This window comes from Schistocerca piceifrons, chromosome 1, assembly GCF_021461385.2.
Source record: "Schistocerca piceifrons isolate TAMUIC-IGC-003096 chromosome 1, iqSchPice1.1, whole genome shotgun sequence".
NCBI classification, from domain to species: domain Eukaryota; kingdom Metazoa; phylum Arthropoda; class Insecta; order Orthoptera; family Acrididae; genus Schistocerca; species Schistocerca piceifrons.
Window position 1 is genome coordinate 969,411,676 of NC_060138.1, and position 26,997 is coordinate 969,438,672.

Consider the following 26,997-nt stretch of genomic DNA (forward strand, 5'->3'; position numbering starts at 1 on the left):
TGATCATTTTCTGTAGACACTATTAAAACAAGTCTTTCGTTCAACAGGAAATTTGAAGTAAAGTTTCTATCTTCATTCCTACTTCAATCAACAGATTCTCGTTGGTCACTGAAATACAACAGTACAGGAATTTTGGTAAGATCTCTCCGAATACGTCAAATGTTGTGCAGAAAAAACAGTTGAAAAATACTCTCTACTCTCTTCTTACCCAACTGATGTCGTGAATTTACCGCGAACTACAATCACTGGAAATAGGATATGCATATTTTCATGATTTTTTCCGTAAAATAACGTATCACATTTTTTTTATTAACAGTCAATGTTTCTATGAACTAGAACTCCTTTGGTCAGAACAAATAAAAAAGGTCTATATGGCTTGGAACAATGAAGTACGTTCGTTGCTGAAGAGTCGTTCGTGGCTTTGACAGAGTCGCACTCGAACACGAGAGACGGCGGACACGGGCACACGCGCGCAGTCACGGGCACACTCCCGGGTGTATCCCTCGGGGCACTGTGCGCAGCCGCTAGAAGGCGGCCGCGGCTCCCTCGTAGTGGTCGGCGTGCTGGTGCGGGTGCGGGTGCTACTTGCCCGTCGAGCTGAGCAGCGGGCTGTACGACTGCGAGTTGCACGTGGACAGCCCGAACGGGTTCATCGTGGCGAACGGAGATGCCAGGCCTCCCACTCCTGCAACAAAAGGGCACGCAACGCTCCCGTCACTCCCACATCCAGTCTACAACCTAAATAGTTTCGTGAAGCATACCGACAGGGCAAAATTGCCGGTAGAGCTGTAAGGTTTTCATATGTTTCATGCCACTGTAAATAATTCACTTTTATTCTACTAGGACGAAGACTCATGAGCGCGCTGCACGAGTAGTGGATAAGACCCTTGACAGTGTTTAATGTAATCTGTGGTGCCCTTGGTCGCGTCAGTTTTGCAGCGCTGGGAAACTCTTATTAGAGGCATAATAGCGAACAGTTGAGTTTCAGAACTGGAGTTGTGATATTTGTGCATCTGGGTGAAATTCTCTGGACTACTTTATTATGGAGATTAACACTTGTTTATAAATCTATCTCATTGGTTGTATTGACGAAGAAGATTTTTGAAGGAATATTTAAAGGTAACCCAAGCAGGTGCAACAATGAAATTTTTGTCTGTCAAAACTATCAATTGAGGGAAATCTTTATCCCTTACATAATTAATGAGATTCATAATCTGCGTTAATTTGATCTCCTTGTTTTCATTATGCCACAAATAAAGCAATTAGGTGAAAAAAATGGCTCAAATGGCTCTGAGCACTATGAAACTTAACATCTGAGGTCACCAGTCCCCTAGAACTTCTAACTACTTAAACCTAACTAACCTAAGGACATCACACACATGCATGCCCGAGGCAGGATTCGAACCTGCGACCGCAGTGGTCGCGCGGTTCCGGACTGAAGCGCCTAGAACCGCTCGGCCACATCGGCCGGCAATTAGGTGAAGTGTCTGTAATTTTTGTTATAAGAGAATTTCGTAATTGTTAGTCCTCTTATGTTGTACAGTCTTTTATTGTCAGTAACAAGAGATTAATATTTCAAGAACGCTTTTCTTTAAAGTATAGCTCTCCTCTATCATTCTTAGTAAAGTGTAAAATATTTTATCGTGTGTGCATTGCACATTACGTCACACGTAGCAACAGACTATTTCTGACAAGCTAAGAAAAATTTAGAATAGATCATTTTTCTGATTTCAGTTTGCTTTCGAGAACATCGGTACACCTACACCAGACACAAAACAGCGTGCCGAGCAAAAGACTTTTCTTTCAACTGTGATCTCATTTTGTATTCTTGTGGGCAAGCAGTACGTCTTCAGAATTTTCATGTCTTCTACCAAGTATGCAGATTAATTTGCAGGGAACTGTGAAAGTAATATTCAATAGTTATTTTCTTCCGTGGATCTTTAAAGTCAGACATTGCACTTCATGTTACGTAACTTTCATAATGTACTTCAGAATCGAGAGCGCTAAAGACCTTACCGTCGTGCGCCCATACAACCCTCTCCATCATCATCAGAATCTAGTGTCAGATAGTTTTCCATGAGGACAAGACTAGCTTCTTTTGGCATTTAATTAGAATAATTTTCATTATTTCAAACTCAGCATTTCATTAACATTTTAGTTTTGTTTCACGACCCTATTCAGATGCGCCAACCAACGGTCAGTTTTGCTCAGAAGCTGAATACGATATCTAAAGCACACGTTACACGAGTAGAAGATTAAAAAAAGGAATAATCAGTATTTTACATGTAGAAAAGTTACATAAAAAGTTTACATAACTAACAACTGGGCAGTGGCATTTCGTATTGACAATTGTATTTTTGCGCACTGATTACGACTGACGCAATCGCCTTCGTGAAAAGCTGTGAACGGTTTTCTTAAGCGCATAGCCGTTGCCTGGATTTCAACGAGAATACAGTCCAGGTAGCAAGCATACATTTGGATGACCGTCCAAGGTGTCTCGCGAAGACGACGAGGTCAGTCATTGGAGTACTGTTCGCAAAAATGCAGTCGTCAACCCAGGCGGGCACTCGAAACGTTGCAGCCCATCAGCGGCAACAAAAATGCAAATATTGCAGGATAACAGTTATCGATTTTCTCTCAAACATTCGGCAACACAGAAATGGCATACTGTAGAGTACTGATGCAGTGTTCGCCCGCCAACATGCATGCTGAAATTGAACTGAAATGTAATATAATCATCTGAAACCCATGGTCATGATGTGGAAGTGGAGTTGTTTGCTGCTTATTGTACCCTGCTTCGTTAACAGAAAAATCAGTTAATATGTGAGATCATAAAAATGTAATGTGAGTATTTTAACCCTTACAAATACGATGCTTCCAAATTTATTTTTTGTTGTATATATATTTAACATGTATCAGAGACTATCATACTGGAGTTTTGAGTTTCCATGCTTGCAGAAAAATAATAATGAATTAAGGATGTATCCGCCTTTTTACAAGTACACAATTTTTTTGTTTTGTTTTAATATCCAAAAGTTTTGCACCACAGTTGTGGCGTCCGCTGTGTGTTTTTTCTTTCATTTTCCTGAAATACATATGTAAAGCTTATGTTTAGCTTACGATATATGATACACCAGCTTAGGTTGTTATTTAAACTATAAATGCACTTTACTTTTATTTTAGATTGTGTCTATGTTGATGCCAACCGAAATTAGCCACAGGTGTAAACAGCACACCATGTTATCTGTGAACATGAGAGATGTGAGAAAACCGTCTATATTGAATTTTCGTTTATAATCCAATGTTTGAAATGTATGTTCAGCTAAAACTCGTGGTATGCGCCTGTTTCAGGACGCACTATTGTAGTATTTCGCTAGTCCTGAGCTGTGCCAAGTGTATTTTTGTGTAACAAACGTGCTTTTGTGTAGTTGAGCTGGACGTGTCTACATCGGTAAAAGTTTCGTGTTATTTGAATAATAAGCTACACGAAACAGTTCTCCGTGCCTAAGCATCACAAAACTTTAACCGATGTCCATTATTCAACTCAACTACACAAAAACACGTTTGGCACATAAAAATAAACTTGGCGTATTTGAGGAATAGCCGAATACTACAACAGTATGGCCAAAAACGCACGTATGCCACTTGTTTTAGCTGAATATTCATTTCAAAGTTTGGATTATAAACAAAAATGCAATGTAGACGATTTTCTAATACCTCTCGTGCTCACAGATGATATGCTGTACTAATTTAGACCTGCGGCTAATTTCGGTTGGCAGCCACAGGACACACACAATGTAACATAAAATATAATGTGCGTGTATAATTTAAATATTAACAAAATCTAAGCTAAACGTAATCTGTGTGTATGTATTTCAGGAAAAGAAAAGAAAGAAACCCACTCAGGATACCATAACTGTGGCAATACATGTTTGGGTGTGAAAGCAGAACAATAATTCATGTACTTGCAAAAAGACAGATCCATCCTTAATTCATTACTGTAATCAAAGATTTACGTGAAAAGATCTGCTTACTGCAATAGCTGCATTGATATTCTTCTGAAGTACCTACTGAAAATTTGTACAGAACAAAGTCTCGGACCTGGATTGACATTTTCCTCTATGAGGAAACCGCTGGATATAAGTGGAAATTTGAAGTGACATCGAGAAAGTGCGTCTTGTCGACAGGCGTGCATGGATAGTCTAACGGTAAGGCGGGTGCTAGCGAAAATCAGGAAAACCGGCTTCGAGTCCTGATAATCAGGCATGGCCGTTTTTAAGCTCCGTTTTCTCCAACTGCAATTATTGTGCCCGGATACGTAAATTACTGACCAACAAAATTTCAAACAGAAATTTCCCTCTACAAAAGCATTTAATTTTAGGGAGATCTTAATACTGGATTGTGTCAGAAATTGTACGGGTACGAAATAGTAAGTTCATGGCGTCTATCACTGTAGAAATAGTTAAACACGAGAAGAAAATTTTCAGTTTTTATTCTTAAATTAAAGTCGTCCGCCAGAATTGCTCGTATTAGCGAGTGAGGATACGGGAGGGAAAGTATGCTTTTTCTACGTTGTTAGCGCAAAATGCTCTTGTAATTTACTATAAGTTATTAGTGTGAAATATAAAGTACTTCGAATCTCAGTGTATGAAATTCAAAACATGAGTGTCAAGTGATTATTTATTTTATGAACAAGTCGATCATGTGTTGCGACCAACAGGATATAAGTGTGAACAGTTGCAAGTGCATCGATTGTGACTACAAATACTGAACAGTACTGGTTAGTGATATTTCTGTCGATATTTCATAAATAACAGTGAAAACGGCTCGTTTAAACGATTAGTAATAATAGTGGCAACAAAACTCTTTAAAACATAATGTAATGAGTACGTTCAGGATTAGAACGCAATTCTGCGTCATTTATTAAAAAGTACTTTTTACAAATTAATGACTTAATAATTACACGATAAATCTGAATGCGAAAGAATGTACATTTTCTCAAATTAACCATTTTTTATGCTTTGATTTATTACGAAGTTTTCGCTTCAGTTTAATATCTTAGGGGCAATACGAGAAGGTAATCAATATAGGGAAAAGAGCCGCTACGAAATTCCAGCGTTGTTACAAATTGTGCCCACGCTTTTAGGAGGTTCCCACTTGTGGTTTATCATATCTTTGTGACTCTGTAAGAAATGACCTTTACTGATCAGTTCAGTAACGACACATCCTGTTTCAGTTTAATCATCGGAAAGTAAAGTGATGTAACTAAACTATGACATGACGATAACAAACTTAAACTACACACGTTTCCGAAATTAAATGTCAACATATTTAGTTTAGTTGCAGTTTGCTTTCTAACTGTATGATATTTGTTTCACCAATAATACAACGTAGCCAAAGACTACAGTGACTATGTACAAGAGATAAACTGAAATGATTGTTCTATTGGATATTGCACATTCTCTTACGTCTGACACGAAACTCACCAGCCATTCGACAATTTATCTCAAATCCGAAAACCTGTGAGAATTGTGATATTTCACTTTAAGAAACCTGATGTGGAATTCATGTTAAACGACAACATAAAAAATAACGTTCAGTGGCTTACTGACGCTCGAAATGGAAGATTTTCGTTTAGACTTTTAATATCGAATCGTCCCAAACTTCTTGAACACAGTAAATGGTAACAATTTGACTTTAAGAAAGGTAAAAGCATCATACAGACAGACAAGAGTTTAAAAAAATCTAGCAGTTTCATATAATTTACTGAAACATAGAAGTCATCCAGCAACGTAACGTCGTTATGTAAACTGAAGGTGGAGGGGGAGAAAGGAAAGGAAAGGAAAGGAAAGGAAAGGAAAGGGAAGGGAAGGGAAGGGAAGGGAAGGGAAGGAGCAACTGACGTCAGCAACATCAGGACTTCGTGTGGAATCAGCGGCGATGAGTGAAAATATGTGGCTAACCGGGATTCGAACCTGGAATCTCGTGCTTACTTGGCAGCTGTATGAAGCACTGTGCCATCCAGGCACAGGGATTATCACACTTGCGCAGACTATCTCAGCACGCCTCCCAGGCGACCCAAGTTTTCATCTAGCGCCGCCTATCATGTCCTCCATGCTCGCTAATCTGAGATTCCCGCACGAGCTCAAAAATACTTGTGCATCCGCACTGAAGGTTGTGGATTAATTGCCCATCGAGCCGAATCACACATTTTAATTCGTCGCCACTGATTGTTCTTAAAGTCCCCATGCAGCTGACATGTCCGAAAGAACACATACCACGCATTCGTGTGAATGTAATGTGGTGTAAAATGTTTGAAATACTCAGAAAAATAAGTATACACCGTAGGGGAAGATGGGTAACATACGAGATGTACAAGAATGGCAGACCAAGAAAGAAGTGCTCTGATATAAAAGGGCTTAAGCTGAGGAGGGAACTCAGCCTTCCTGCTCTGCTGTTCGGCGTGTATATCGAAGCAGGAATGAAGGAACAGTCAAAGGTGAGCTCAAATTCGTGGTAAAGGATATCAATGGTAAGCTTCGCTGTTGACACTGCTACCCTCTGTGAAAGAGAGAAAGAGTTACAGGTCCTGCTGAAAGGAACGAACAGTGCAAGGAGCACAGAACGCGGATTAAGAGTAAGCCGAACAAAGACGAAGGTATTAAGGAGCAGCGGACGTGATATTCATCAGGTTGCATTCCACTGCAACCGCTGTGCACAGCGACCGTGATGTAACTCAAACAGGAAGGAAGTCAGCAAACAGCCGTGATCCAATCCGTTACTGAAGCTCTAGATTTAAGATACAGTATAACTATCGTCAGTGCGTATGAAGTGAGTCATGTAGACTCAACAGGCTTGTAAATGTACGTGGCTATTACAAGACCTTAGCATGTACATAGCTTAATGAGTCTGAAGAACACGTTTGGCGACACCGTCTCCGGTGGGACACTTGAACTGACGCCTGCAACAGCCTGTCTGGCTAACTTCAGTGCTTATTAACTCGGAAACGCATCGAAATTTTTTCTTAAACAATTATTTCTCAGGACAACCTACCCTGTGAGAAGCTTGTAGCTGCTACGGGAGAGGTGAGAGGGACAGAGGAGAAGCGGTAGCGTGCGCATAGCAGTCAGTCAGGCCGACAGGCAGGGTACTCACCGCGAGCGGCTCGCGGCGGGGCTAGCACTGGACGGCGAGGTGCGGGGGCGGCCAGGTGGGGGTGGGGCTGGGACTGGGGCGCACGACCGGCGCGAACGCGCTTTTCTGCTCATACTGACAGCCGGCGGGCGCCGGCGCGGGCAAGACTAGAACAGCCAAGGTGCACGCTCACGACACGCCACCCACACACATCGACCACTCGCTCTACAATACAAACTACAACGCTTATCATTATATCACTGTGTATCACTGACATTAGCAAAACTCTGAAATACAGACCAAAATAAAACTTACAAATAGCTAATTTAAAACAAAATTCACATGCATGCGTGATAGAGTTAACGGAAAGAGTGGTGTACGTCTAGACCTGTCTTCCGCAAGTCAAATTAGCGTGTAAGCAGGAGAGTGCTCGCGCAATGTGTACCAGAATCATTTTTCCCCCTTGCAGCTCCATTCACGGGTTGTACACGGATAGAGGGATTATCAGCACCCACCTGTGTAAATCCAGATTTAGGAGGGACGTTCAATAAGTAATGCAACACATGTTTTTATGAAAGTAGGTTGGTTTTATTCTGGATTCCAATACATACTATTACTCCCTACTCTTACGACCACAAAACCCCATTTTTCAAAATAATCTCCGTTCAATGAGACGGCCTTACCCTACCTTACTGGGAGGGTGTGTATGTTCACACGGTACCACTTTACTGGTCGACGTCAGAGCCAAAGTCTTGCTTCATCAATAACCTACCCTTCATCCACGTCACAGACGAAGATATGTTACTGTGTGCCCATGTACTGCTTCCTGCGGAGTACATTCTTCATTGTGCCAAACAGATGAGGGTCGAAAGGTGCGTGATCCGGGCTGTAGGGTGGATGAGAAAGAACAGTCCATTGAAGTTTTGTGAGCAGACTTTGCCATGGAGAGGTAGTAGTTCGCTTGCATTTTTGTGACGACGAAAATGATGAAGTCGTTTCTTCAGTTTCCTGACGGTGGCACAATGTACTCAGAGTTTGTAATTGCAACTGGTGAACGAGTGCGACAGCACTACCAGCAGAGCCATCCAGCTGAGTAGCAATGCGCTTGTTTGTGACCCTTCAGTCACCTCGAATGAGAGTGCCCTCGTGTTCCAACATTGCACAGCTGCGTGCGGCCAGCCGGAACGCCTGAGATCGGACAAGTTTGCGATGATAACAGACGCTTCGCCCAACGACTCAACGTGCTTTTGTTCACTGCCAGGTCTCCGTAGACATTCTGTTAGAGGCTATGAATATCTGCGATGGTCTGATTTTTCGTGAAAACAAACTCAATGACGGCTCTCTGCCCTGAATGCACGTCCGCTACAGACGCAATTTTGAAGGCTACCTATAGCGGCGGTACCTATTAGAAATTCATGAAACTCTAGCCGCTTTAGCGAAAATACTCTACGATCACCTACAGCAAATCCGCATTTTTTCAAGCGAAATCGGTCGAAAAAAAAATTTGTTGCATTACTTATTGAACGCTCCTCGAATACGGGTAGAATCACCTAGAACTAGCATCACAGTTATTGCGGAAATCCTATTTAAGTGCATTTTTCACAAAATGCATTGATATTCGGGGGCTCGTATCATTATCCAATCAACAGATTGTAATAATACTTAGAAAGCGTATTTTTTATACAAATATATACATTTTAAATGGAACAGTTCCTTTTTACACTAACAAACAAAAGTAGGGTAAATTAGAATGTCAGTGGTGTTTGTCGCAGGGTTCTAGTGTGAGTCGTTATGAGATATCGTATTTTGAGAAGTTTCCACACACACTGTTTGTGCCATTCAACCAGCGTAGTTTTTGGAACGATGCTGTTATGTTTGCTTACAATGTGCTAAGGTGTTCCTTGAGTGCATTGGGACGTGCTAATCAGTTATTGTGTGACAGTCCAAGCAGTAGGTCATGAGCAGACGATGGTATTTATGAACGCAGAAAAAGATGACATGCTCATGGCGTATGGGGAGTGCAGGAAGAATGAAGTTCGTTCTTGTACGGTGTATGCGGCAAGGCATCTTAACAGACGTCAACCACCTCGGCAGTTATGTATCAACCTCTTTAACCAGTTACCAGTGGTAGTGTGGACCTAGACAACGTAACAGAAGGAAAAAGCTGACGATAGAAGAGCGGGAAATTAATGTTCTTGCTGCTGTTGCAGTTGATCCGAACGCTAGCTCCCGAGTAATCGCACGAGGAAGTGGCATGAGTCAGGTAAGTGTCCTGTGCATTCTCCGTCGACATAAGTTCCATCCCTATCACATCGCTCTCCATCAAGAGCTGCATGGAAACAATTACGAGAATCGTGTTAACTTCTGTACATGGTAATTAAGACTGAATACTCTTGCTTAGTGACAAAGCCACATTTACCAATCATGGCCAGGTAAACCGCCGGAACGTGCGCTATTGTTCTGCTGACAGTCCCCACTGGTTTCGTCAAGTGGAGCGTTAGCGTCGATGGAGTGTAAACGTGTCTTGTGGCATCAGCTCATAGGCCCGTTTTTCATAGACAAAAACACTAAATGGGCAGAAGTACCGCAGCCTCTTAACAGAGCCTCTGCCACGGATGCTATAAGATGTTTCTCTGCTGAGTAGAAGGAACCTGTGGTATCAACATGTTGGCAGTCCGCCCATAGTGCACGGAGTACTACAGTTTTCACCCAAATCATTGGATTGGACGCAAAGGACCTGTACCTTGGCAGGTCTGTTCCACGGATTTGACGCCTGAAGACTTTCTTCTGTGGGGAAAGTTGACAGACGCCGTCCACTGGAATATACCAACTACATCCTACAAGTATTACTGCAGCCAGCTCGGACATCTCGGCTGAAATGTTAGCACGCGTGCAGCAGTCGTTCCATTCTAGACAGGAAGCGTGTATTGCGGCTGCCGGTTGTAATTTTGAACACAACCTGTGATAGTCAACTGTCTCGTTACCGTACGTAATCCACATAGCTAGTGTATGCTCTTGTGCTATTCTTTAGTGTGTTGGTGTGGGAGCTTTGTATATACGATATAACGTAAACGACTCGTTCTAGTATCCTGCAACGAACACCACTGACATTTTAATTTAACCTACTTTTAATTTGTTAATGTCAATAGGCACTGTTCTATTTAAAAAAGGGTAAGTTTGCACAAAAAATTCACTTTCTAAGTATTATTACAGTCTGTTAATTGGCTAACGATACGAGCCCCTTACTACTAATCAGTTATGCGAAAACCGCACATGAATAGCACTTTCCATTTCCGCAATCTTCACGATGCAGGTTTTAGGTAATTCACGCTGTATAATTTTACTCTCGTGCGAATTCCTCTAGATATAAGACTAAGTAACATTTTCTATTTTTTTAATTTATTTATAGTAATTTAGAGTAAGGATCACAGCGATCGTCTGCTTTTTTTTTTTTTTTTTTTTTTTTTTTGTCTCTCAGAGGCACTGGCTTAATATTTATGTGACGTTCACATGTTGATTGAAAACATACGTGAATAGTAATTCTTCTCTTCTGTTAATCTAGCTTGGTAAGGCTCTCATTCCGAATTACAATGCGCAAAAAGTACTCGAACGATTTGTATTTGTTTGTAGAACTCTTTATTCGTGGATGAATTACTCCTCTTTGGAATTCTTTTGTTAGATTTCTCTCTGTGTTCTTTTGTATGCTTTCCATACAGGGAGATTCCTACGATCATTTCATTTTAAATTCTTCTGTAGAAAGGCTGCCAGACACTTTACGTTTGCTACTGTTTCGAGTGTCTGGTCTCTGATCATGATAGTCATATGAACGACGTCGGCTGATTTCAACTATTTACGTCGATTACCTTATATTTCTTTATGTTGAAGACCAAAAGTCAGTCTTTTAAGACGATGTTGCGAGGCTAAATGGAAGGCTTTCAGGAAATGAAAGACTGCCTTGTCCTCTGCAACCTATAACCTTATAGATCTAGTAGACAAGTAGATCAATCCCAGTTTCACACGCTCGGTTGAATTAGTTCTTATGGGAACGACATTGATTCATATAGTGGAGTAGCCCGAAATTCGAGCACAAATATGTTTCGTAATCCTACTACAGATTGATGTCATTGTCGTACGATTGTCCTTAACGACTGGAAGGGCCCATGTCGTTTACCAGTTACGTGGAAAGCTCTTTTGCTGGAGATACGCATGGTAGGCCGTTGCTAGAAACGAGCTAGTTCTTCCGTTCATTCGATGTAGAATCTGGCGGGCGGTGGATCAAATGAAATGGCAATTCCTCTTCTGGGTCTCTTCGGCTGTTTTTCAATTCCACGCTCATTTGAACTGAATCTTTTTCGTATGAACTCCTTTAGAAAAGAATGCATGAGAGAGGGGAACGGTTATCATCACTGAAACACGAATTTGGGCTACTCACTAAAACACATACTCTCATGACGCCACAAAAATTCTTCAGCTTCAGGTCGAGATGCAAAGCTATTGACGCTTCGGCCCCAATCCTCACAGTGTTATGACGTAGTGGTACCTCATTCTTTCTCTCTTAGCTTCAAACAATTATCCCATTCATCCTAACTTTTTGAGTGAGAAGGTCATCGGTATAATTTCGTCAATCACTCAGAAACGCTGCAACTGATTCCTTAATTCAATTCATTTTCGCCACAACATGTCGACAAGGCATAAAACACCGATCTCCACAGAGCTGCATCATCCTGAAGGAAACATTATCCCCGTGATACTGATTTGACCTCGCAGACCACACTTTTAGTGCCTTACAAGTGCACTTCACTCAAGAGAGCTTTTTGGCCAGATTGAAGTATAATACTCGTATTTCTGGGTTTTCCAGCTCTGTTTCTTATTAGCTTTATTTTACACCGCAACAGCAGCAGCCTGCTGCCTGGGAAATTCCACTGTGAGGGCCGTAATAATGCTGAAATGGCACAATACAAGACACTATACTCCGATTTAAATTGCTTTGTGACTGATGTTTCAGCAAGATGAATGGCAGGGGCAAGACGCCACCTAATCAAAATTCTTTCTGGCGTTTGCTGCGTTATCTGTTTTGTAAGTACGTGCAGCGCCTTCTGCAGCTTGGCTGGCTGCACGCCGGCAACACCGCCCCGCACTACTTCACTCTGTCAATCACAAAGCAGTATTAACTGGAGTGCGCGGGGGTACCTCACACTGTGCTGTCTCGGGCTATCTACTTGCCCAAAAGTGGCGCTTTGTGATCGTAAAACCGAGGTGAGCGAATGTAAATACTAGCTGCTCCAACCTAGCAGTATCTGTTGCGGTCTGCTGCCAACACTGTGAACTACTTCACGCTACATGTCGGCCCGATATGCGTCACCAAGCCTCGTCTACAAATTGTTGCCACCTCTGCCATCTGTCGGTCCATCAGCGGCTCCTAGGCCTGAGGCTGCTGATACCTGAACGAGTGCCATCCGACTGGGGTCACAACCGACTCGTGGACACCTCCGATGGTTCCTGGGTTCGCAGCCCACACCTGCGTCCATCCCGAAGCTGACCTGTTGCTGGAGGCTCCCCTTCCGGCGCTTCCTCACTTTGCCATAGACGGAACGCCTGAAGTAGCGACGTGCTCGCAAGGCCGCGTAGGCCAACACACCGCCTTGTCTTATACTGACAAAGGCTCTGTTGCACGGCGTCAGCGCACATCATCGAAACGCCACCAGTCACTACTGCACGAGTTATTGCTAAATCAAGTATGATGTTTATATTGCTCCATTTCTGATTACATAGGTGTGGGGGAACTGGTGCTTCGTACCCAACGCCCTTCTCCTGATCTTGACTCGTCCTCCTGACATTTTAAAGTGTCAATGACCATTGGACCATCCTGACGCTTACAAGGCTGCCTACTAATAACAACTGGCGCCAGTAGTGTGCCAGCTGTAACGTATGTAAGACGTGAGTCAGGGTCCAGTAGCAAGTCTCCCCTATGAGGTCACAACCCACGTAAAAGGTCCGAAGCACAGTAGGTGCTGCGAAACTGCAAGAAACCATTTAGGCTGCATAAAGTAGGAATGTAAGACTGATTCACAGGAAGGGGTTAAGCTGTATTTACAATTCACAGAAAGGGGGTAAGCTTCATTTATAACTAGTACTTGCTAGCTCCACAGGGGTTCTGTGGCAGTGACCTATCATCAAATTGCTGAAGGTATGGATGTTTGCATGTTAGGTTTTGTGACGTATGTACATAACATTTCACAACAGGAATGCGTCCAACTGACAGCGGTTAGAGCCTAGTTTTCAAGACAGAGCATCACATTAGTGCTCATGTATCGAATTGGGAACACGATGTGTGGCCAATAGCCGGGGCATAAATTAATTACTGTATATTCGCCGGTTATTGGCCACACATTGATGTTTCAGTTCTCTACACGAGGAATAATGTGACGCGCTGTCTTGAAAACTAGGCTCCAACCGCTGTCAGTTCGACGCACTCTTGTTGTCAAATTTTATATACACACGACACAGTACGTACCAATCAAACTTACTCCCCTGCAGAAATTTGATCCTAAGTCATTGCCACACAACTCCTGTGACGCTAGCAGTACTAATATAATTCCCGCACAATTTTCTATTTTTTTCACGTGATGGTTTCTGTACGGAGAATATTTCATGTCATGTTGCTGCACCACGGAATAAGTACTCGGGCATCACAATGACACGAAGATTTTAAACGCGACGTATACCACTACCAGGAAGTCATTATAACAATTTCAATACAGTTTCCAGTGAGTGCGTCTTTGCACAAAGTGACGTTATTGACTAAACATCCAGTTGAGTGTGCTCTGTCAGATTATACAGGATCGTTGTCCACTGAATTTCCTCTGTTGAGCCGCGACGTAAGTTACAGTCTCGCATGGTATCACGGAATAGTTGCAAAGTGTGTGGTGTCATTATAAAGGCCTATACGTTACCAGCACCCTTGAGTCGAATTTATCTCAGATGAAAGACATGGAATGTGCTAAAAACTTCTCTATCAACGATGCAGGTGCAAGATTAAGATTCTACACGAATTACAAAGCCGGAAGACTGTTCTTAAAATGAAACTAAAGTATGAAATTTTTCGAGGTACATTCAAGAAGCAGTTTCATTTGGATTGAGAAAGGACGAAAAGAGACTGGTGTTTATGTGCTGTTGATGTGAGGTTTTAAGAGTAAGGGCACAAACACGTACTGGGCCGGGAAAGGCCAAGAAACTAGCAGTGGCTTTCCCAAAGGTACCTCTCGAATTTTAAGACTGTGCTCTCTAGAGAGACAAAGAAATCCTAAATCTCGATGGCAAACGGGGACCCGAACACTGCACCTATCTAATGCGATTTCACTGTCATAACTACTATATCACGTCACACTGTGTTTCTCTTGTCGAAAATTTTAACGTTTTATGTGTTACTGTGATTTTTGAACGTAAAATTTCGCTCTTTTTAGCGGCTACGGAAGAAGAAAACTTGAGAAGCACTGACTGTAAAGTTACTGTACACGTCACATGATGTAGATGCACGAAAGTAATCCGCGGAAATAAGTCAACCGCGCGGCCTTTTGCCTCTTCTCAGTATCAGAGGCAAGAGAAATACGAGTAATGCCGCAGCCTAGTAATACGTAAGAGGCCTACTGAGTAATAGTTACCTATCGAAACATTACAGAGCATCGATTAAGGTGGGATCTTACTGGATGAAGCAGGAGTTCACATAGGAGTGATAAACTACGCGAAATGGAGGGTCTGAAACTTATTACTGTCGTAATTTAACCAAAGTTAAGGTGTTAGCTTAAGTCATTTCGTTGTTTCAGGAAGTGAGTGGCGGAGGGGTGGGGGGGCGGTTGGCTACTCACTGGGCGAGGAGTTGAAGAGGCTGGCGGATGAGGGCGACCCCATGGACGAGAGGGCGGCTCCGCCTGCGGAGGCGGCGTAGGCGGCGCCGTTGATGGCGGCCGCGCCGCCTCCGGCCGCCCCACTGCCCGCGCCGCCCGCGCTGCCCGCCGCCCCCGCGCCGCCCCCGGACGAGTTTCCGTACGAGCCGCCTCCGCCGCCGCCTCCGCCGCCCCCGCCGTTGGAGGAGTGCGGCGTGGAGGCGCTGGAGCCGTAGCCGCCTCCCCGGGGCGACACGCTGCTGCTCTGCGCGCGGCCGTACTCCTCTACAAGAGAAACCCTACCGGTAAACAGAGACGTCGTCTTACCTCAGCGAAAAAGCCACCGAGCTGCACACCCTCCCAAATTAAATGCAAGGCCGTCCGACATTGCCACACAAACTCTCCAACGATTATTTGATCATTTGACAGGACCGTAGATGTCGCCCCAGTAGGCACAATACAGTTTCACATGACAGTGATATGAATGAACTGTAGCGTACATATGCACTAGATATACAGGGTGTTGTTTTCCCCTGTAAATTTCAAAATAATATGTAAAAGGAATATTGATTTGAATAGATAAACATAAGAAACGTTAATCTTTCTGTAGAGTCATGAACCTACAGGATATCCATAAATTATCTTTATAATTTAAGGTTTTAATAACTTTAGAACTGTACTAGATATTAACAAATGGTTTTCAACATGTAATTAGATAACTCAAAATTTTTTACCTTCCAGGTGAAGCAATTCTGACGCACAACTGAACCTGAAAACCTGAATAATGTAAACGCCAAAGGTGAAAGCTCTGCGTGTGGCCTGGTTAATACACACGACGTCCGGTACCCAAGTGCAACGAAACTTGGGAACACGGCATTGGAAGGCAACCACCGTCTCGAACAACTATTCAGGCTTGGCATACATAATTTACGGAAACAGATAGTGTTCACCAAGAAGGGGGGGGGGGGGGGGGGGGGGAGTGCCCATCTGTTTTAGGACACCAACGTTGGCAGGAGTCCGACAAAATCTCTGCATACGGCGGCCAGAGAGCTGGAAAAGAGAGGAGCAACGGTGCACAATGTCTTGGATAAGACTTTACAGCTACATCCTTACGAGGTGCTGTTGCTTCAGTCTTTAAAGCCTACAGACAAACCCCAGCGCAAACAGTTTGCAGTGTGGATATGCTGGGCAAACAATGACGTTTTGGAAAATGTTTGTTTCTCCGGTTTCACGTATCCAGCAAACTGAATGGTCGTAACGTTCGTACATGGGATAAAACACTTGAGCTTTCGGTGGCTTTCGGAGTTGAAATCAGTGACTGCTTTAGTGCTCCATCTCAACCGAGAAGATTTTATTGAAGCATGCCACTGTGGTAGACTCAGACGTTCGAATATGGGATCCACAGCATCAATATGTTATACCTGAAATGGAGAGAGAAGGACCCAGGGTCGATGTTTGGTGTGGGCTGAAGCACAGTTGCGTCATTGGTCGATTCTATTTCATCGATTCTGCCGTCAACGGTGTTGTTTACCATCACATATTACAAGAGTTTGCTGAGTCGCAATTGGGACACCTGCACCCCGCTGTCATATTCCAGCACAATGGGGAACTTTCCCACTGGTCCCTAAATGTCCAATTTCTGGATGAAAAGTTAACGGATAAGCTGATTTGACGAGATGGTCCAGTTCGATGCGGTCCACGCCGCATATTAATAGATCACCTCCTTTCACGCTTCAGATCTAGGATTTCCTGTGGCCCAGTAATGCATATTATGATGGTTCACTGCAACATAATTTGTAAATGTGGATTCATAAGAGAACATAACACGATCCCCTGCCGTCACCTCACTAGGCTTCCTCCTAAGATGTTTTGTAAAGGCTATGGTGTACCGAACCTTGGTTAGAGGCCTATAGGACTTCAAGACACGCATTCACCATGCATTTGAAAATGCCACTGTGGAGTTGTTGAATCATACGTCAAGAGAAACGGAATCCTGACTAGACGTTATCTGCGCCACTAAGTGTGCACACGTTAATATGTATGAATGAAGAAACAAAACATCTTTTCACATGTTCAAAACCATTTATTATATCTAGTGTAGTTTTAAATGTATTAAAGGCTTAAGCAGTAAAGTTAATTTATGGACACCATTCGGTTTATTGATTTTCTAGAGAATTACAGTAAAGAGTTATAATTTTTGAAGTAGAACAGTATAAGTCAGTTTAATCAAGTTTTTATTGTTTCAGTTATTGAGATAAAAATGTTTTAAGTTTTAGGGATGGAAGCTATAACTGTAGAGGAAGATGCATGATTCCTTAAATATGCCCACAAAAAGAAATCTACTGATGTTCGATCTGGCGACCGTGCATGTAATTTCTGGTGACCATGGCGTCCTAACCATGTTCTAGGAAATCTGTTATTCAGTTCTTGTACAACTTCAGGCGCATAACTGGCTGGTTGACCATCGTGCTTCACCAGTATACGGCACATAAATTGTCGACGCTAAATACTCGATATACCTCACTTGTCCCAATACGTTTGGAGTTGTGTGGATCGATGATTTTAGCTCCAAGGACTCCACGCTGCATATTAATAGATCACCTCCTTTCACGCTTAAGATCTAGGATTTCCTGTGGCCCAGTAATGCATATTATGATGGTTCACTGCAACATAATTTGTAAATGTGGATTCATAAGAGAACATAACACTTTGTTAGGCGTCCAGAGTGAAATTACCCACAGCCCATTCGCAGAAAGTATCTCTCCAATGGAAATCGTCCCCATGCAGTGTTTGGAGGTACGTGAGAAACTTATGGCTGTATGCTGTTCGCCACACAGGTGTAAAGCTCATATTGGTGGCTGCAGCAACTTCTCGCAAACTGACTTGCGGATCGTGCTGTACTGCAGCTCAAACAAACACTTATATGCACTCACTTCTTGCTGCTCTTCGTCCATTACCGCCGCGCCTTCTCAAACTACTTACTTCTCAAGTCATTGTTCAATACGTAAGAACGTAATGGCTGGTGGAGTTGTTCGACTCGGAAATGAGCCACGGTTGCTTCATTCGCACCTAGTCGGATTCATCGAGTGTGAGCAACAAGTCATCGTAATCGTTGGATGCGTATACCATTTTAATTCCACGCCATTATTCGTGGCCGACCGAAGCTCACTTGTCTGTGCTTTCCCCTCTGCGTTGTATACGGCAGTGTAAGCACACATTCCGTCTTCTAACCGAAAATGGCTTCAGACAGCGCATGGCGTACAGCGTGCTGTATCCACTCCTACAACTTCGAACGTTTCTTAGCTACTTAACTGAAATCAACAGAAATTTGATTTAAACTGATTTCTACACAGTTAATTTAAAAACATTAGCTACGTCATAGAAAAGAAATGTTCTATTGAAAAAATATAATTCTTTGTTGTAACTCTCTGTAAGTTAACTAAATAAACTCTTTACTCCACAGAAAGAGTAAGGCTTCTTGCCTTCTTTCAGTTAGTAAAGGGAGACGAAAATTTAACTGAGATGGGCACAAGAATTCGGTAATAGGAAAAGGAGGAGAAGGCAAAAACTATGAGGATATGGAATAAGGAATGAAAGAGGAAGCTGCCTGATAGAATTTTGCACAGAGCATAATTTAATCATTGCTAAGACTTGGTTTAAGAATCTTGAAAGAAGGTTTTATACCTATTTAAGTCACAGAGAAAAATGTCCTGCTGAAACTGCCTTTATATGTGTTTTAAAACTAGAGAAAAGTAGCATCAGCGTAGGACAGAGTGCAGTATGTGAAGTGATAAACTGAGAGAAGAGCACAAGTGCAGCGAATGTTCAGAACACCGAAGAACTATCTTTCTCACAAGTGGAATGAAAGTGGTTCAACAACTTAATGGAGAAATGACATGTGAGTATGAAACATCACATCGACCAGTGTTAGACTCACAGGAGAGAAGTCTCCAAATCCAAAACAAATTTCGGACCTGCCCCAAGTGAGTGTCGTAGGACCATTAATATTCATAATATACCAGGTGGTTCTAATTAAAGTGAAGTTACTCATTGATGTCTAGTGTGGGCTGTAATTATCGTACGGCAGCGAAAATTGGTACGTATGCTAATGTATTAATGCGGAACAGATTTACGCTGGAAAAACCTTACAGTTTTGGCCAACAGGTGAAAATGTGCACTATACAGCATCTCGTCGACATCTCCAGAGCTCATATTGAACAAATTTTGAAAGCGGCGGATAGTAATAATATTGATATTAAACCTTTCTCACTTTGCTCATTTCTGCCCGCGTCCCGTTCCTAATCCATTACACATGGAAACATTTCTATACTTCTTTCTTGCATTCACAGTGCCAGATTTGCACCTGGTGGCCAAAATTGGGACCACACCCTGAGGACTAGCGGTGACGTGTCTGGAGACTCCGCGGAGAGCAGTGCGATACCAAACTAACTCTCGCCCTCCATACGGGCAGAAAACCCGGAGTGACAGTCTGGGGTGCCGCTTCTTTTCATAGCAGGACCCTTTTAGCTGTCGTCCGTGGCACCCTTGCAGCTCAGCATTACGTCGACGATATCCTACGTCCCGTTTTGTTGCCCTTCGTGGCAAGCAAGCCACCCTGCGCCTACATTTCAGCAAGACAATGCCTGGCTGCACATGGCGAGAGATTGTCTTCTTGTTTTCTTGCTTTCCACACCCAGTCTTGGAGAGCAAGGTTGCCGGATCTCTCCCCAGTTGATAACACTTGGAGCATCATGGGCAGCGCTTCCAACCAGCTCGGGATTTTGACGATCTAACGCGCCAATGGGACAGAATCTGCACGATGGCCCTCAGCAGGACCAACGCGTTATTGACTTGCTCAGTTTCTGAAGCTCTTTCTCTTGAATAAATCATCCCGTTTGTTCTGAAATTGCAGTCATTTGAACGGCTGCGCTTATACATCATATCTACCGATTTTCGTGCTATTCGGATAATTCCTTCGTGGTGCGTCGTCTGTTTTGTCTTAAAGTGTATTCTGGAAGTAAAATAGTTTTCTTTCTGAGCCTCCGAGTGGGGACTGCTCAGGAGACTGGCATCATTAGGAACAGAAACTGGCATCATATGGGTCAGAGCATGGAATGTTAGGACGTTAAATCGAGCAGGTAGATTAGAAAATTTAAAACGGAAAATGAATAGTGGAAATTAGTGAAGTTCAGTGGCAGGGCTTTTTTTTTTTTTTTTTTTTTTTTTTTTTTTGGTCATCAGTCTACTGACTGGTTTGATGCGGCCCGCCACGAATTCCTTTCCTGTGCTAACCTCTTCATCTCAGAGTAGCACTTGCAACCTACGTCCTCAATTATTTGCTTGACGTATTCCAATCTCTGTCTTCCTCTATTGTTTTTGCCCTCTACAGCTCCCTCTAGTACCATGGAAGTCATTCCCTCATGTCTTAGCAGATGTCCTATCACCCTGTCCCTTCTCCTTATCAGTGTTTTCCACATATTCCTTTCCTCTCCGATTCTGCGTAGAACCTCCTCATTCCTTACCTTATCAGTCCACCTAATTTTCAACATTCGTCTATAGCACCACATCTCAAATGCTTCGATTCTCTTCTGTTCCGGTTTTCCCACAGTCCATGTTTCACTACCATAAATGCTGCACTCTAGACGTACATCCTCAGAAATTTCTTCCTCAAATTAAGGCCGGTATTTGATATTAGTAGACTTCTCTTGGCCAGAAATGCCTTTTTTGCCATAGCGAGTCTGCTTTTGATGTCCTCCTTGCTCCGTCCGTCATTGATTATTTTACTGCCTAGGTAGCAGAATTCCTTAACTTCATTGACTTCGTGACCATCAATCCTGATGTTAAGGTTCTCGCTGTTCTCATTTCTACTACTTCTCATTACCTTCGTCTTTCTCCGATTTACTCTCAAATCATACTGTGTACTCATTAGACTGTTCATTCCGTTCAGCAGATCATTTAATTCTTCTTCACTTTCACTCAGGATAGCAATGTCATCATCGAATCGTATCACTGATATGCTTTCACCTTGTATTTTAATTCCACTCCTGAACCTTTCTTTTATTTCCATCATTGCTTCCTCATGTACAGATTGAAAAGTAGGGACGAAAGGCTACAGCCTTGTCTTACACCCTTCTTAATACGAGCACATCGTTCTTGATCGTCCACTCTTATTATTCCCTCTTGGTTGTTGTACATATTGTATATGACCCGTCTCTCCCTATAGCTTACCCCTACTTTTTTCAGAATCTCGAACAGCTTGCACCATTTTATATTGTCGAACGCTTTTTCCGGGTCGACAACTCCTATGAAAGTGTCTTGATTTTTCTTTAGCCTTGCTTCCATTATTAGCCGTAACGTCAGAATTGCCTCTCTCGTCCCTTTACTTTTCCTAAAGCCAAACTGATCGTTACCTAGCGCATTCTCAATTTTCTTTTCCATTCTTCTGTATATTATTCTTGTAAGCAGCTTCGATGCATGAGCTGTTAAGCTGATTGTGCTATAATTCTCGCACTTGTCAGCTGTTGCCGTCTTCGGAATTGTGTGGATGATGCTTTTCCGAAAGTCATATGGTATATCGCCAGACTCATATATTCTACACACCAATGTGAATAGTCGTTTTGTTGCCACTTCCCCCAATGATTTTAGAAATTCTGATGGAATGTTATCTATCTCTTCTGCCTTATTTGACCGTAAGTCCTCCAAAGCTCATTTAAATTCCGATTCTAATACTGGATCCCCTATCTCTTGTAAATCGACTCCTGTTTCTTCTTCTATCACATCAGACAAATCTTCACCCTCATAGAGGCTTTCAATGTATTCTTTCCACCTATCTGCTCTCTCCTCTGCATTTAACAGTGGAATTCCCGTTGCACTCAATGTTACCACCGTTGCTTTTAATGACACCGAAGGTTGTTTTGACTTTCCTGTATGCTGAATCTGTCCTTCCGACGATCATATCTTTTTCGATGTCTTCACATTTTTCCTGCAGCCATTTCGTCTTAGCTTCCCTGCACTTCCTATTTATTTCATTCCTCAGCGACTTATATTTCTGTATTCCTGATTTTCCCAGAACATGTTTGTACTTCCTCCTTTCATCAATCAACTGAGGTATTTCTTCTGTTACCCATGGTTTCTTCGCAGCTACCTTTCTCCTCTTTCATTCCTTGTCCCAAGCCCATATTCTCCTGTAACCTTTTCTTCTACTTCTTCCCCTACAACTGATTAGAACAACCCGGTCACAGAACTGTTCACAGTAACACACCCTCTGCCCTACCTTCCTATTCATAACGAATCCTACACCTGTTATACCAGTTTCTGCTGCTATTGTATTACCCGATACTCATCTGACCAGAAATCCTTGTCTTCCTTCCACTTCACTTCACTGTCCCCTACTATATCTAGATTGAGCCTTTGCATTTCCCTTTTCAGATTTTCTAGTTTCCCTACCACGTTCAAGCTTCTGACATTCCACGCTCCGACTCGCAGAACGTTATCCTTTCGTTGGTTATTCAATCTTTTTCTCATGGTAACCTCCCCCTTGGCAGTCCCCTCCCGGAGATCCGAATGGGGGACTATTCCGGAATCTTTTGCCAATGGAGAGATCATCATGACACTTCTTCAATTACAGGCCACATGTCCTGTGGATACACGTTACGTGTCTTTAATGCAGTGGTTTCCATTGCCTTCTGCATCCTCATGTCGTTGATCATTGCTGATTCTTCCGCCTTTAGGGGCAATTTCCCACCCCTAGGACAAGAGAGTGCCCTGAACCTCTATCCGCTCCTCCGCCCTCTTTGACAAAGCCGTTGGCAGAATGAGGCTGACTTCTTATGCCGGAAGTCTTCGGCCTCCAATGCTGATTATTCATCAAAATTTAGGCAGTGGCGGGGATCGAACCCGGGACTGAAGACGTCTTGATTATGAATCACAAACGCTACCCCTAGACCACGGGTACTGCAGGGTTACAAATACATAATGAAGTAGGTGTAACGCTGAAGTAGGTCTAATGACGGAAATGAAAATACGAGTACGAATTCGGGTAAGCTGCTATTAACAGCATAGTGAACCATTATAGCAGCCAAGATAGACACGAAAGCAAAGCCGACCATAGTAGTATAAGTCTATATGCCACCTAGTTCCTCGGATGAAGAGACTGAAAGAATCTCTGATAAAATAAAAGAAATTATTGAGATAGTTAAAGTAAACGTAAATTTAATTGTGATGTGGGACTGGAAATCGGTAGTAGGAAAAGCAAGAGAAGGAAAGATAGTAGTATGATATAGACTGAGGAAAAGGAATGAAAGAGGAAGCCGTCTGATAGAATTTTGCACAGTGTATACGAGAATTTAATCATCGTTTAAGAATCATGAAAAATGTTGCAAGAGACCTGGAGACACCGGAAGGTTTCACGCTGATTATATAACTGTAAGACAGAGATTTTGGAAACAGATTTTAAACTGTAAGATTTTTTCAGGAACAGATGTGAACTCTGACCTTAATTAAACCTGAAGATCTTGCAAAGAGGTAGAAAATTAGGGAGATGAGGCCTGGGTAAGTTAAAAGGACCGGAAGCTGTTGAGAGTTCCAGAGGAAGCATTAGGCAATGATTTACTGAAACAGGAGAAAGGAATACGAACGGATTTAAGAGATGAAATATCGAAGCCAGCAACGGACCAAACATTTAAAAAAGACAATGACTAGTAGAAATCTTTGGATATCATAGGAGATATTGAATTTAAAATATGAAAGAAGAAAATATAATAATGTGGTAAATAAAAACGAGATTGACAGAAAGTGAAAAATGGGTAAGCAGAAATGGCGAGAGAACAAACGCAAGGCAATACAAGCATATATCACTAGGGGAAAGATAGATACCGTCTATAGGGAAATTAAAGAGGCCTTTGGAGAAAAGGGAAACAGCTGTACGAATGTGAAGAGCTCAGATGGCGAGCCAGTACTAAGCTAAGAAGGCAACGTTCGAAAACAGAAGGAGTATATAGAAGGGCGCTCAGAGGAAATGAATTTGAAGGCAATATTATAGAAAGGGAAGAGGACACAGATGAAGATGAGATGGCAGTTATGAGATTGCGAGAAAAATTTGACAGAGCACTGATAGATCTAAGTCAAAACGAGGCCACTGGAGTCGACCAGAAAACCTTTTCTGGCAGGTGAATGTGCTTAGCTGCGACTGTATGAATGCTGAAGATTGCGACTGCGTCAGAATTAGACAATAAGTAACTGGTTAAAAATGTCACACGTTGTCGCTAATGATAAATTTGTAGATATGGAATATGATGACGCCTTTTGCAATGTCAGTGCTTTTCACATTGTTGAAGAATGTCGTCGGCACTATTTAATAGATCTGCTTATCTGTATAATATCGACGCACTATCCAGTTGCGTTTCCATGTGGGTGGGGATTTAACAAACGCCTAGAAACAGCCGAACATTGTTAACATCGTTAGATATAGGCATTCAATTAACATGTGGCGACTTTTAACTCCCACAAAAAACCTGAACCCACTTCATCTACAGCGCCGCGTATGCAACATCTTTGCTCTGGAGTCAATGCTGCACGTCTTGAATTTTGCCACTTGTTAAATACCAATCGTAATACGAGGCCAATATTAGTATATGATGTTGAAGCCGTATTATATGTAATGAATGCGCCTGCTCAGCTCGGTGGTAACGTGCTCGCCTCTCTTGCAGGCGGGCACGGGTTCGATTCCCGGCCGGGTTGGAGATTTTCTCGACTTGGGAACTGGGTGTTGGGTTGTCCTTACCATCATTTCATCCTCATTACCGGCGCGCAAGTCGTCCAATGTGGCGACGACCGAAATAAGACTTCCACTTGGTGGCCGAACTTCCCCGCAGGGGCCTCCCGGCCAACGATGCCACACCCTCATTTATATTTATACGAAATGAAATCAATAACGCGTCATAAACTCCGCCGTCATGGGATAGCCCACAAGGTGCAGTGGAAATAAATTTACAAGCTCGTTATTCTAGCAGTCTGAAGTATGGTGTCACAGATTAAAGGTTTCTAGGCCGTGGTACGGGTGAGCGGATGGTAGGAAATACGCACTTGTTGTTTCCTTAGATAGTACCTTACTTGAGTAACAAGAGGACGTTCCGTGACCGCACGGGTTGCAATAGACGTCCACAGCGATGGTGGTCCTCCACTTTCTATGAGACTCTCACATGTGATCGGAGTAATCGGGAAACAGACAATTTATCTGGGCACGAGAATTTCGTTCCAACACAGATATAATTTACAGAAGAGAGACTGGTATGTTATATGAACAGTTGGGTGGGACCATGGAGACTGCTGCTTCCATAAAGGAACGCAGACATGCACTATGGCGAGAGATGCAACAGCTTCTCGTGAGAATACGACAGTGCACTGACGTTGGTGGTAGACGTTTTGAAAATTGGTTCTCAAGTGTGTCATCATGGAATGCTGAACATGCATTGCAATTGAAATACTTTAAGTAGTTGTTGCCCCACACTTTGCAAATATTTGCCGCAATTAAAGGCACAGCCTCCTTGGTGAAGGCTTGTAGAAACGATACATCGCCACTGAGTATGTGGGTCAATACTTTCTGCCAGCCGAGTCAAAGACCGTTGGTTTTTTACAATGAGATGAAACATGACTCCGCATTTTACTTAAAGGAGAACTCTAGTCTCCACTTATAACATTATCTGTTTGTCTGATTTCAATTTATTCCTTCAAGATATATTCCTGATACCTGCCCCACCATCTGTGTCTCATCATTATAAATGTTTCTCGAGGTAAAATCGCGTTCTCCCATCGAATATTAGTCGTCAGGAATGAATGAAGAATTGTTAGAAAGGGTTTTTGACCAGCTTCTGATATTGCATACGGATTTTGCGATAAAGCTTACTATTCGTGGAAAATTTTAAGGTAAAAGAAACTTTTAATTACTGTAGACAAAAGGCATCAAGGATGCCCAACTCCATACCTATATTTTACTAAGTTGACTTATTAATTACGAATTAGGAACTCCCTTTTCGTGTTATTACAAATACCATTTTATTTGTTTAAAGTACTCATTAACTGGATAATTTGCTTACAGCATTGTCATATATAGATAATAAGTGCGACCGCTACACTAGTCCATTACTCATTGGCTGTCCTACAAGTTGACTTTTCTAAACGAATATACTTTCCGTAAGGACAAAAATATTTGTCATTGAAACCTTGAATTGTAATTTACCAATTGCTACTACGGCCTAACGTGCATACTATAACTGAAAATGTTCGTCGAGTTAAAATTATGCGTTACGCGGCTCTACTGATATTCCCTTATCTCTACCCCTCGTGCAAGGCGTGGCAAACATTTCCAAGGCAAAATACATTTCTGGACATATGGAAATTTATATAAAAGGATGTATCATAAATTCATGATTATTATTTCACTTTGTTTGGTTCATTTTTACAGATTTTTCGCACGGGTGCTCTTGTTATAAATCATTCCGTGTGCCTCGGTTAGACAGTGCTTCACCGTCACAGATTTCTCAGGATGCAGCAATCCCGTATGACGATAGCATTCAGCGCATTTGTCATCAATGGTACGAATTGTCTGGGCAGTATAGCTACGTTTTCCCTCGATGGCTAAGGTTTTCGGAACACCAGACTCCCTCAGCAATTGACGGATGCCGGCCGGTGTGGCCGTGCGGTTCTAGGCGCTTCAGTCTGGAACCGCGTGACCGCTACGGTCGCAGGTTCGAATCCTGCCTCGGGCATGAATGTGTGTGATGTCCTTAGGTTAGTTAGGTTTAAGTAGTTCTAAGTTCTGGGGGACTGATGACCACAGACGATAAGTCCCATAGTGCTCGGAGCCATTTGAACCATTGACGGATCACTGAAATATCGTGCAAAGCGACTGTACTATCAGACTTCAGACCCGGCTAGAATATTATCTGTTAATACATAGGAGAAGTTTGCATAGTCACATTGC

At 42.6% G+C, this 26,997-nt stretch overlaps 1 protein-coding gene across 1 annotated transcript in view; it reads right to left on the minus strand.

The window, feature by feature from the left end:
* Window positions 1–581: 581 nt before the first annotated feature.
* Window positions 582–26,997, minus strand: part of LOC124776885 (transcription factor collier) — a 491,431-nt gene continuing 465,015 nt past the window's right edge. Inside the window, exons 13-14 of the mRNA XM_047252075.1 lie at window positions 15,000–15,302; window positions 582–685 (exon numbers count right to left, since the gene is read on the minus strand). Coding sequence (XP_047108031.1) covers window positions 582–685; window positions 15,000–15,302 — 407 coding nt within the window. The remainder of the gene's footprint in view (window positions 686–14,999; window positions 15,303–26,997) is intronic.